This window comes from Lithobates pipiens, unplaced genomic scaffold (assembly GCF_037356315.1).
Source record: "Lithobates pipiens isolate NorthernLeopardFrog02 unplaced genomic scaffold, aLitPip1_a1.2 Scaffold_27, whole genome shotgun sequence".
In the NCBI taxonomy this organism is placed as follows: domain Eukaryota; kingdom Metazoa; phylum Chordata; class Amphibia; order Anura; family Ranidae; genus Lithobates; species Lithobates pipiens.
The window spans coordinates 33823519-33837289 of NW_027507788.1; the positions used below are offsets into that span (position 1 = coordinate 33823519).

General features: G+C 42.0%; 2 protein-coding genes across 2 annotated transcripts in view; both read right to left on the minus strand.

Moving 5' to 3' along the window:
* The window catches only part of LOC143933753 (chemerin-like receptor 1), a 445780-nt gene that overhangs the window by 141977 nt on the left and 290032 nt on the right, over window positions 1-13771 (minus strand). The gene's annotated exons all lie outside the window — the stretch shown is intronic.
* Window positions 4313-5393, minus strand: LOC143933161 (chemerin-like receptor 1). The gene is given in 2 exon segments (XM_077456098.1): window positions 4313-4835; window positions 4838-5393. Coding segments are annotated over 2 exon segments (1059 nt in total). The 3' UTR covers window positions 4313-4332.

The window sequence follows — 13771 nt, forward strand, 5'->3', positions numbered from 1 at the left end:
CATTTTTGCAGCTCGTCGTAGTGTTGTACGTCACTGTGTTCTTGATGGCAGAATTTGGTGTGACCGTGCGTAGGCAACACAAGCTTGAGTGGAATTCCGTAGGGAAAACCATCAGAGTTTATTCCGAAGAAAAAAAATGGTCGTGTGTATGCGGCATAAGTGACAATTTTTGGGGATGCTAATACAGTGATCAGTGCTAAAAAAAATATATATATATACACTGACACTGTACTAATGACACTGACAGGGGTTAATGGCATTCCAGATGTGTAAATAATAACATGTTATATAATATATAGGTATACAAGAGGTATACAAAATAAAACACACACACACACATATATATATATATATATATATATATATGTATATGTATATATATATATATATATATATATATATATATATATATATATATATATATATATATATATATATATATATATGTGTATGTATATATATATATATATATATATATATACAGTGACCAAAAAATAAAGCTGCGCTAAAACTTATAAAGTGCCAAAATGATATTGTGACATATTAAATTCTAATATCAAATACTAAACAGTGTATATAACCATAAAAATGTGCAAAAAAAGACTCAAAAATTAAAACACATAAAAAGTCCAAAGAGGAAGAGAAACGCAAAGAAATAAATTCAGTCCATTGAAGTGACTCTTTACAACACCCTTCAGATGTATAGCAGGTGCGCCCAGAGAGAGAGGTTCATCCACCACCAAATTCAGTAAGGCTTACCAGCTGACAAGATCTCTTTTTAGGGAGATCATACAAGCTTGAAAACAAAACGATCGCTCCTGGTCTCTCCAATAGGTTCTGCTGGCGTCTCCAACTCCTATATCTCCTTCCTAGAGCTTCTTTATTGTTCTGGACCTTCCGATCCCAGGAGAGGCTTGAACCTGGGTGGGTAGGTTCGGTAGGGGGGTGTAGTCTAATCTGGGCGCATCTGCTATACATCTGAAGGGTGTTGTAAAGAGTCACTTCAATGGACTGAATTTATTTCTTTGCGTTTCTCTTCCTCTTTGGACTTTTTATGTGTTTTAATTTTTGAGTATTTTTTTTGCACATTTTTATGGTTATATACACTGTTTAGTATTTGATATTAGAATTTAATATGTCACAATATCATTTTGGCACTTTATAAGTTTTAGCGCGGCTTTATTTTTTGTTTTTTGTATATTGTGGGTATCTCACATTGTGTTGCGGCAAGAATTTATATTTAGTTTATTGTTAGTACTCATATTATTATTTTTAAAGCTTGCTTCACTGGCATAGGCTTTTTTTGAAGAATTTAGTAATTTTTTGGACAGCGCTGTTTTCCAAAGATTTTTTTAATATATATACAGTGCCTTGCGAAAGTATTCGGCCCCCTTGAACTTTTCAACTTTTTGCCACATTTCAGGCTTCAAACATAAAGATATAAAAATTTTATTTTTTGTGAAGAATCACCAACAAGTGGGACACAATTGTGAAGTGGAACAAAATCTATTGGATAATTTAAACTTTTTTAGCAAATAAAAAACTGAAAAGTGGTGCGTGCAAAATTATTCGGCCCCTTTACTTTCAGTGCAGCAAACTCAATCCAGAAGTTCAGCGAGGATCTCTTAATGATCCAATGTTGTCCTAAATGACTGATGGTGATAAATAGAATCCACCTGTGTGTAATCAAGTCTCTGTATAAATGCAGCTGCTCTGTGATAGTCTCAGGGTTCTGTTGAAAGCACAATGAGCATCATGAAGACCAAGGAACACACCAGGCAGGTCCGTAATACTGTTGTGGAGAAGTTTAAAGATGGATTTGGATACAAAAAGATTTCCCAAGCTTTAAACATCCCAAGGAGCACTGTGCAAGCGATCATTTTGAAATATACCAAGACCTGGCCGTCCCTCTAAACTTTCAGCTCAGACAATGAGAAGACTGATCAGAGATGCAGCCAAGAGGCCCATGATCACTCTGGATGAACTGCAGAGAACTACAGCTGAGGTGGGAGAGTCTGTCCATAGGACAACAATCAGTCGTACACTGCACAAATCTGGCCTTTATGGAAGAGTGGCAAGAAGAAAGCCATTTCTCAAAGATATCCATAAAAAGTCTTGTCTAAAGTTTGCCACAAGCCACCTGGGAGACACACCAAACATGTGGAAGAAGGTGCTCTGGTCAGATGGTCAGATGAAACCAAAATCTAACTTTTTGCCCACAATGCAAAACAATATGTTTGGTGTAAAAGCAACACAGCTCATCACCCTCAACACACCATCCCCACTGTCAAACATGGTGGTGGCAGCATCATGGTTTGGGTCTGATTTTCTTCAGAAGGGACAGGGAAGGGAATGCTTAAAATTGAGGGGAAGATGGATACAGCCAAATACAGGACCATTCTGGATGAAAACCTGTTGGAGTCTGCAAAAGACCTGAAACTGGGACGGAGATTTATTTTCCAACAAGACAATGATCCCAAACATACAGCAAAATCTACAAAGAAATGGTTCACAAATAAACGTATCCAGGTGTTAGAATGGCCAAGTCAAAGTCCAGACCTGAATCCAATCGAGAATCTGTGGAAAGAGCTGAAAACTGCTGTTTACAAACGCTCTCCATCCAACCTCACTGAGCTCGAGCTGTTTTGCAAGGAAGAATGGGCAAGAATTTCAGTCTCTCGATGTGCAAAATTGATAGAGACATACCCCAAGCGACTTGCAGCTGTAATCACAGCAAAAGGTGGCTCTACAAAGTATTAACGCAAGGGGGCCGAATAATTTTGCGCGCCCCACTTTTCATTTTTTTATTAGTTAAAAAATTTCAAAAATCCAATAGATTTCGTTCCACTTCACAATTGTGTCCCACTTGTTGGTGATTCTTCACAAAAAATAAAAATGTTATATCTTTATGTTTGAAGCCTGAAATGTGGCAAAAGGTTGAAAAGTTCAAGGGGGCCGAATACTTTCACAAGGCACTATATATATATATATATATATATATATATATATATATATATATATATATATATATATATATATATATATACATATATATATTTTTTTTATTATTATTATTTAAAGACCTTTATTTAATTGTATATAATAATTTATACATTTATCAGTATTGTAATATATTTACAAGCCAAAGATTATTAGATATGTTATTATTAGAAAAGATTATTAGATATATTATTATTATTATTAGAAATGATTAGTATATGTATTGTTATTAGAAAAGATTATTAAATGTATTATTATTAGATGTATGAGCACTGAATGAGCACTACCTGTCAGCAAAAATCCCATCCCTCCAAAAAATTAAGCGCTACTCTATATGTTTAGCTCAAATCCTCTCATTACACATATGCTCCCAGCACAATCCCCCCCCCCCCAAATAAATTCCCCCATCCTAGCACAAATCCCCCAAATTTCCTCTCCTAGCACAAAGCCCCCCAACCATCCCCGCTAGCACAAATCCCCGCACCCCCCCCCCCCCCAAAAAAAACAATTTCCCCTTCTAGCACAACCCCCACCACCATATTACCTTTATTAGCAAAACAATGTCTTGAACAATTTGTACCTCCTGCTACCCCCTTAAATCCCCCCTCCCAACCCACATCCCCTCCCCCCAATCTCCTTGTGGTGCCCCCGCACCTCACATGATACCACAATGCCCAGGGCAGCAGCCCCTCCTTTTCACCCCTTCTTTCGGCCTTCCTACCACCCCAAATTTCCCCTCCTAGCACAGAAGCCTCACAATCATCCCTACTAGCACAAATCCCCCTCCCAAAAACTATTTCCCCTCCTAGCACAAATCCACCCCCCATCCACCATATTAACCAAACAAATCCTCTTCCCCCATTCCCCTCTCAACGCAAATATCCCAAAATCTCCATTCCTAGCACTTCTCTCCAAATTTCCCATCCTGGAACAATTCTTACTTCCTGCTGCCCCCTTAAATTACCCCTCCCAACACAAATCCACTCCCCCCAATCTCTTTGTGGTGTCCCCGCACCTCACCACAGTGCCCAGGGCAACTGCTGCTCCTGCCCACCCTTAGCCCTGGCCCTGATACCGATTTTTTTCATAAAATATGATTGTGACCAGTCTTTGTCATCCAATTTATTCATTGGTTGGTTTGGTCTTGAACTTCAATAAAATCAGTGTTGAACAAGTGAAAAATCGAATATATTTGTTGTGCCTCTCAGTAATCGTTTTTAGCAGAATGCAGTCTTGAGAATAATGATTAAAAAAAACAATTATGATTGTCTGAGCCCTTCATAAAAACTCTGACCAGGTCACAGTGATATGTATTCTTTTGTAAATGTGGTTTCAATTTGCAGCAGTTGAGATTCTTAAGTTGACCTGGTCTGAACACTTGGAACTTGTTTGGACTGTGTCTTCCAAAAAAGCTTTTTCAAATACTGACTGGATGGAGCCCAGGAACTTTTCTTTGAAATCCCAACCCACGAAGACATAGAGAATAGGATTGACGCAACTGTGCATGATGGCTAAAAAGTTACAATATCGCAATCCAGTGTGCACTACATCCTTGAAATTATCTTTGCCACCATACTTTATGGACAGCCAGAGAAGAGAGAAGACATGGTATGGGAACCAGCAGACAAAGAAGGAAATGATTACAGCGGCTATCATCTTAAGTGGTTTGCTAGACTTGGTCATGTAATTTCTCCGGATGTGCGACAGAATCACTGTATAACATAAGACGATTACAGTGAGAGGAAGAACAAATCCGACAATGAATCTGGTTATAGTCACGCCAGAATATCTTGATATAGCCACATCTTTATCATTGGAATAGTTGCTTAAACAACATTTTTAACTTTGGTTGTGTCCATAAACATTGAATAAGGTAAGCTTAAAATGAATGCTAGGACCCAAACTACCAAGGTGACAATGGATGCCAGTCTTGGAGTTCGATGGTTCTGGCACCAAACAGGCAACTTTATGGAGATGAGGCGATCAATGCTGATGATGGTGATCAAGAAGAGACTAGCAAACAAGTTGATGTAGAAAAAAGCAACATCTAGATTGCACATGAATCTACCAAAGGGCCAGTGGAAATTCATGGCTATACGGATGATTCTGAATATCAGCAAATAAGTAAAGATAAAGTCAGCTACGGCTAAGTTGAGGAACCAGACATCACTGACGGTCTTCTTCATTCTGAAGGTAGTGAAAAAGATGACCAATCCATTCCCTGTGGTACCCAGCAAAAAGGTCACGATGTAGACCATGATGGAGATTACGTGAAGAATTTGATTTGGGTGCTTTTTTCCTTCTGCAGGGCTGGCAGTGCCATTTACGCTGTTGGTGATATTACTGATAATGGTTCCAGTTAGCTGAGTCACATTTGTTATTGGATATTCCATTGAAAGATTCTTCAATTATCTAAAACAAAGATGAAAATGTTATACTGCGAGAAGAGAAAAAAGAACGATAAGATTAAAACCCAGCTCCACTTTCTTTTTGCTCAAATTCAATCCAATTGTGTCTGTAAAAAAATCTTCATATATACGCATACACTACCAATTTTATTGGATGGTTGTAATTTTGACTCTATTTGTCAGTCAGACAGATTGTAAATTACATTTAAATCTCCCAAAACCTAACCCCAGGCATTTTTAAAGTTGATTAAACCTTAAATAAAAAAAGTTGATAGGTAGGACATTAGCGGTCAACCAAGTGGCCGAAGATTCATAACTCAGAATCGAGATAGTAGTGTTGACACTACAGTAATGTGCTAATATGTTGTGCATACTAACACATTATGGCTAATTCTCCTGGAGCCCAACTGAGAAATTGTACTTTGTAGAGCAGGGGTCTCAAACTGGCGGCCCTCTAGCTGCTGCAAAACTATAAGTCCCACCATGCCTCTGCCTGTGGGAGTATTGCTTGTAACTGTCAGCCTTGCAATGCCTCATGGAACTTCTAGTTTTGCAATAGCTGGAGGGCCGCTAGTTGAGGACCCTGTAGTAGAGGTTTAATACCACCCTTGCAGTGGGGCCACCACCCTCATTTTGCTCATTTTGGGGATGTCTGGCAGAGAAGAGGTTGTTTCACTTTCACGATTCCTTGCTCCAGCTGGGTCCAGTGCTGTCCTATTCTAGCCTAAAGCTCTGGTCTATGTCAGTACCAGGACAAGGTCATCTAGAGCAGTATTTCTCAACTCCAGTCCTCAAGGTGCCCCAACAGGTCATGTTTTCAGGCTCTCCATTATTTTGCACAGGTAATTTGATCAGTTTCACTGCCTTAGTAATTACCACAGGCCTTTCATCTGAGGCAAATCCTGAAAACATGACCTGTTGGGGCGCCTTGAGGACTGGAGTTGAGAAACAGTGATCTAGAGCCCAGGGCAAACATTACAAACTACACCCCCACCAAGATGCATGCGTATTATGTGTCAGCAAACCCCCCACCCCCCAAGAAAAAAAATGAGCACTAATCTGCATGGATACCCCCATAGCCCAGTACAAATCCACCATCCTGCTGAAATCTTTGCCCTCCCACCTCCTCCCAAAAAAACACCCCTCCTAGCACAAAACCTCTACCACTAAAATTTCCCTTCCAAGTACATATCCTTTACCCCCACTCCAAATCCTCGTCCCAGCACAAATGCCCCAATCATCCCTATTAGCACAAATCCTCCACAACCCGCCCCCCCCATCCCACCAACACATATCCCCCTAAATCCACACTGCTAGCACACCCCCTTAAATTCCCTTCCTAGCACAATGCTTACCCCCTGCCACCCCCATATTTCCCCATAAAACACAAATCCCCTCCAGCCCCAATCTACTAATGGTGCCCACCCCCCCCCACCCCCACACGATTTCCATATTGCCTAGGGCAGCCGCTCCTCCTGCCCACTCCTTATCCCGACCCTGGTCTATGGGCAAAGCCACGGGGTCATTATGAAAAATTCAGGGACATTCAATTTACTTTTTTGTAAATAACAAACATGTCATACTTACCTGTTCCGTGCAATGATTCAGTTGAAAACTTTGCTGTTAGCCCTTGTACACACGGTCAGAGATTCCGACGACCAAATCCGTCGGAGTTATTCAGACGGATTAATTCCGGACGAGGTCCGGAAGTGATGTTGCATACACACGGTTGGACCAAGTTGTCGGAATTTCCGGTTGCCAAGAACGCGGTGACGTAAGCTGCGTATGGCGGGACTAGAAAAGGGAAGTTCAGCACCACGTCCGGCACCCTTTGGGCTCCTTCTGCTGATCTTGTGTGTATCGCGTGTTAGTAGAAGTTTGGTGAGAGACGATTCGCGCTTTTCAGATTAGTGATTCATATCGCTACTGCTCTTCAGTTTCTGCTTGTCTTTGCGTATCTGATAATCAGTGCGTGTAGTCAGTAAGTATTTGTTTCTCATTGTGGACTATATCTTGGTATAGTACACTTTGATTTGCATTTCTTATTGTCTGCTTGCTTCTGCTATTCAGTTCGTTCTTTCAGGCATTGCTGTTTATCGGTGCTTTCTGTTGTCCATTCTGACCAGCCGACCGTTTTGTCTACGTACTCGTCGTAGAGTTTGTGCTGTGCAGGGGCTTCATGTTGGGGTTCTTACTGTGACACAAGCCGGTCCATGAACAGGGAGGAGAGGCGTTTGTGGACCAAGAATTGGTTGCGCCAGCGTGACCAGTTCTCGCACATGCCTTTGCTCCGTGAGATCCGCGAGAATAATCCTGATGATTTCAGGAATTATCTCCGGGAGACGGACCCCGTTTTTCACCGTCTGCTGGCTTTGCTGACCCCTTATATCACCAGGCAGGATACCTGCATGCGGCAAGCCATCACTCTGGAGCAGAGGCTCATCGCCACGTTGGGCTACTTGGCAACTGGGAGAAGGCTTCAGGACCTCAAGTTCTCTACAGGCATCTCCCCCCAGGCTCTGGGGATCATTATTCCAGAGACCTGTTCTGCCATCATTCAGGTCCTGCAGAAGGACTATATGAAGGTAAGTTTTATCCTTTAACATCACATTCTATGTATTTCATGATTGCTAATGTCTTGCATTTCTTTCCTCATTCCCTAATTACCATCATTGCAATATGCTCTAATTCATATGCTCTGCCCCTTTGTCCTCAGGCATATTTGCCTCACTAACTACCCCACCATGCTCTTCTTGGCCCATAAAACTATTGTCTAGTCACTTACCAATGCCTTTTGCCAGCTCCATAGTATTGCTTTCCCCTAAACACCCCCTAAAATGTCTACAAATGTGATGTGTGTGCTTCAATTCACGCAGAGTCACTTTTTTTTTTTTTTTTTGGTTGTGCCGAACTCATTAGGAACCCCTCTCCCACCAACTGCTAGGTCAGCTGATAGCAATCCTCTATCTGCTGACTTTACCAAACCCAATACACACTATACCTACCTTTTTGATGCTCACATTTATGGATGAATTCCCCAAAGCATGTAGTGCAAGGGCCTGCCTCAATACTTTCAAATGGTATATTTATTTTTTCCCCCTATTATTATCTTGATGTAATAGCAGAATGTCAAAATTCGCTTCCATTTTGGTTTCTTTTTGGTATTATGACACTTCTTACCTGTCTGGTGAGCTGCCAATAGTGTAAGTAAGGACGGGCTTCCCAAAGTATCACACATTATTTAGGCATTCACCTCTCAATCAAGTGGAGAGGGTTACCTGTCCAAAACATCCCCCCCTCATTTTTTAGCAAGGGCCCATCAGATGGGGGGGGGGGGTGGGGGGGTGATGACTCTGATAAGGGGACCTTATACTTTAGGCTTTAAATACTCAGTTCCCAAAATGTTATACTAATCTTGGCCAAAAATGTTGGTGTCTAATCTGCTTGCAATGTTGATATTTTAAATGACTAATTTTTGGTCTTGTTTCACTCCACAGTGTCCTTCAACGCCACATGAATGGCAGACTGTGACCTCCCACTTTGCCAGTTGTTGGGACTTTCCCAATTGTGGAGGAGCAATTGATGGGAAGCACGTCCGCATCATCCCACCACCCAACTCGGGGTCGTACTATTATAATTATAAGGGGTTTCATAGTATTGTGATGGCGGTGGTGTCTGCAACCTATGAGTTTTTGTATGTGGATGTGGGGCAAAATGGACGGATGTTGGATGGTGGAGTGTTCGCACGGACAGAGTTCTACTGACATCTCCAGAGTGGCAGTCTGGGCTTGCCACCCCCAGAGGAGAATCAGGAAGGACTCCCGTTCGTCTTCATCACGGATGAGGCGTTTGCCCTGGCGAACCATCTGATGCGGCCTTTCCCGATGAGGACCCTCACCCCAGACCAGAGGATTTTTAATTTCCGCCTGTCCAGAGCCCGAAGAGTGGTGGAGAACACCTTTGGAATACTGGCCAGCCGGTTCCGCCTTTTTTTAATGCCTATCCACATGGCGGAATACAAACTCAATCACATAGTGCTGGCCTGCTGTGTTCTGCACAATTTTCTAAAAAGAGTTTCTGCGAACTATTGCTGGAAAATGATAACCTCGTGGGCCTTGAACCTGCTCATCCTGGCTTGCCCTCCCCAAAATGCCCGTGAGGTTAGAACCAAATACATGGACTACTTTGTGGGTAGGGGGGCCATTGATATGCCAGACAATGTCTGAGCGGCATTTTCTGAATAAATGTTTCTTTGAAACTCCTTCATTTACTGCTTGGCTTGCTTTTGGGTGTCTCTAATGTAAATTTATGTATTTTCTTGTTGTGCCTTTTTCACCAACAGTGCAAACCCAAGTTCTGAGCGAGATGAGGGGACAGTCTCTTCTTCAGATAAGCTTATTATGTTGCAGGTCTGCTACACACACACACCTTGTTTTTGGTAACTAATGTATGTAGTGCATTACTGACCAAAGTCTTGCTCATTTTCAGCACCATGGCAGGAAAATGGCATGATTGTCCAAATTAACACATCACTGAGGGTGTTTTTTACTAAAGGCACATCCACTATGCACTACAAGTGCACTGCAAAAGTACACCTGAAACTGCACTTGGAGTGCAAAGTGGAGTTACCTTTAGTATATAACACCCATTCTCACCGCAAACAAAAATTTTACTCCAAATACATCTTTGGCGCAATGAAAAAGGAAGCCACACATTGTTGATAATTTAACTTTTTAATACAAGCACATTCACATGTGCATTTAGAAAAGGGTTTTACAACAAACCAACAAATTGTGTGTATCAAAAAAAGTCTTTCTGGTAATTTTTTTTACACTTTGTGTTTTTGTGTAAACAGGCATGTATCAAAGTGTAACATACAGGACACAGGAACTTACAAAGTTCAGCTTTGAAAAGTGAAGACAATATCAGACATGAGTATGTACAAACTGGGCTGATATTGCCTTCATCACATGGGGGTGTCACCCCTGGAAAAGCCAAATTTGGAAGATGCACACAGTGTGTCATGTGCTTTCTCCCATCATGGGGGATCAATGTACATATTTTGGGGCTGCAACCGCTTCATCTCAGCCACTTTCCACAAAACACGTACATTGATCCCCCATGATGAGAGATAGCACATGTTTACACACTCTGTGCATCTTCCAAATTTGGATTTTCTTAAAATACAAAAGTTGTGGTTTAAAATTCAAAAAATAAAACCCTAGCTAGTTTGGGCTGTTTCACACTCTCCCCAAAACATCAATGATGTTCTTCATTTTATTTTTAACATCATTGATGTTTTGCTGTATATTTTCTAAATCCCGATTGCACCCCATTATCTCCCCAATCAGGATCTGGGCACTTTCACTGGTAAAATGGGATTCTTCTTCCATATCACCTACAAAACAAATCAAAAAAACACACCATGTATTAAAAATATGGTGATATACATTGATGAGCTTACCGGAAGCTGTGTTCTCCGACACTCACCTGTTGTGGTGACAATTTGTCCAACTTCAACGATCTCTCCTTCCTCCTCCTCCTCCTCATGCTCCTCTGTTTCTGGTTTTGGAATTTGGCCTTCTTTGGGAGGGGTGTGGTCCCTGGTGTCCTCATACTTGCCAAGTCTTCTCTCCCCTATGAGAATGTAAAAAAAGAATAATTAGCACACAGAGGGCAGAATTAAGAATATGAGACATTGCTTGGAAGTGTTGTTCAATTTTTTTTTTGACCAAGCTCCAAGGTGAGAACATTATTGGGGACACTTTGTTAAGCTGGAATACTTCCCTGCAGAACGATGTTTCTTACGAACGAATGAAACCATGAACTTGAAAGTGCCCATTTTAAAATGCACAACATGAAATCAAAGCACATGGAGCAGTATGCAAGCGAGAATAATCATATGAACACACGACAATTACTTACTTTTTTCAATAACACGCTTGATCCTTATGTACTGCTCGTGCTCCCTCAGTTTCAGGTCTGACCAGCGTTTTCTCAGTTGATCCTTGGATCGGCGTACCCCAAAATTCTGATGAAGACTCCTCACAACTTTATTCATGATCTTGGCCTTTCTGATATTTGAGTTTGGGTAAGGTCCATACTTCCCATCATAGTCGGTCCTGTTCAATATGTCCACCATCTCCAACATCTCTCCAAAGGCATATTTGAGGCCTTAAATCTTCTATTCCTGTATTGGGACATTTCAGGCTCCAGGCTTTCCTCACCCTCCTCCTCGTTAGTGGAACTATTATTAGTGCGCACCTGTGTTCTCTCCTCCATGTGCTCTCCCCACTGCGCCGAAAAGGGGCGGGGAATAGTCTAGAAAGAACGTCAGGGGCGGGTGGAGTTGCACGCATGCACACTGTATATAAAACACAACACGCGTGTGTTGTCCGTACGATCTGTGAACAGAGGGAGAAGCTGAGGCGACGAACGTGCAAATGAAGGTAACATTTTGAACTTGGTATACTGCTTCTAGATTGAGGCCTGTATTAGTGGAGTTTAGCCTGACATTAGGGTTTGTCTTGTGTTGTGTCTTGCAGACATTATGGACGGCTTCAACGATCATAGCTTCCTCCCTCTGTTCATCGATAAATACAGAGACATGCCCTGCCTGTGGCAGTTAACACACCCTCAATATAGTAACAGACAAAAGAGGCAGGCAGCGCTGGAGAAACTGGTTGAGTTTGTGAAGCCAGTGGTCCCAAGGGCAGACGTCAACTATTTAAAAAAGAAAATCGGTGGCCTGAGGAGTACATATCTGAAGGAGAGCACCAAGGTACTGAAGTCCATGCAATCTGGAGCTGCAGCAGATGACGTTTATGTCCCCAGGCTGTGGTATTATGACAGGATGCAGTTTCTGTCAGACCAAGCTGAGGTCAGAGAATCACTCTCTACTCTTCCTTCCACGCGTTCTATGCTACATTCCACACCCGATGAGTCTTCCGATGCCCAACCTGGGCCTTCCACTCAGGAAGAACTGGGGGAGCCCAGCTTGAGCCAGGTGTAGTATTGTTGTACATATTTTGGGAGTATAAATGAACGATGTTAACTTGATTTTTGCTCACTAATTGCTGAGTTTAGAAAGTGTTTCACATATCAATAGACAGTAGTGGCCAAAACCTTTGGGACAAGAAAGAAAAATGTTGGGCACAGAATGATAGTCTTTTCTATTGGTTAACAGTTTGCAACAGTATTGATGTGAAAATTGTGTGTGTTTGATGAACCAAAAACGAAAACTATGTCCCTTTTTCATACATAGGAAGACATCAGCCAGGAACAGGAGGGTGTGGAATGCAGCAGCCAGGAGGTGGCTGTGGAAAGTGGCAGCCAGGAGGAGGCGGGGGTAAGCGGCAGCCAGTCGGTGGGCGGGCAAAAGAGGCCTCACTGACTGCCAGGTCTCTCCCCTCGGCCTTCCACGCAAAAGGGTGAGAAAGGGGGGGAATGTGAAGGAGTCAGCCCTGAGGCTGATTGGTGAGGCATCAGCGGCCCTCCAAGCAAAACCCACCTACCAAGAGGCCTTTGCCGCCTTGGTTGCATGCAAGCTTGAGAAAATGGAGCAGGGGCAACAGCTTTTGTGTGAGGAGGTTATTAAACACACCCTCAACAAGGGTCTTTTGGGCCAAATGACACAAGAAACACACTTGTGTGGTTTGGCCCATGCCCCTCCTCCTCCTTCTCCTTCTGCCACACCTACAGCACCACAGCCACAGCCTGGAAGGAAGCATGGAAGGAAGACCAGAGTGTGATGACCTGGGTGCAGTCTGGTCTGACAGAAGATGTAGCCTCTTGTAGTACCACAGCCTGGGAACATAGATGTCATCTGCTGCTGTTCCGGGTTTCATGGACTTCAGGACCAGACTTCTCTCCCTCAGACATGTACTCCTCAGGCCACCAAGTTTTGCGTTTAAATAGTTGATGTGTGCCCTGGGGGCCAAAGGCTTTGCTAATCTCCCCAGTTTCTCCATCGCTGCCTCCCTCTTTATCTGTTACTGACACCAAAATAAAGGTTTTTTTTGTTTGAAGAAATACTTGCGTATGTGTTTTACTTCCAAAAGGACAGTTTATTTGTGAGCAGGCAGGTACATTTCAAAAAAACAAAGTGAAATGAATAACAAGGGGTACCAACACTAAACAACCTCCTGTAGATTAAAAAAAAAAAATATATCAAAAAGATAATAATGTTGTTGTGGTAAGTTAAAAACACAAAACACACCCCAAAAAATTGAAAAATTTGCAAACTGTTAAAAAAAGAGATGTTTAGGAAAAAAAAAATGTAGCCAAAAAAGAAAAAACAAAATATAAAATTGTGTAGATGTGACAAATTCAAAAATTGTATTGCCGAAATGAGTAAAAAAGAG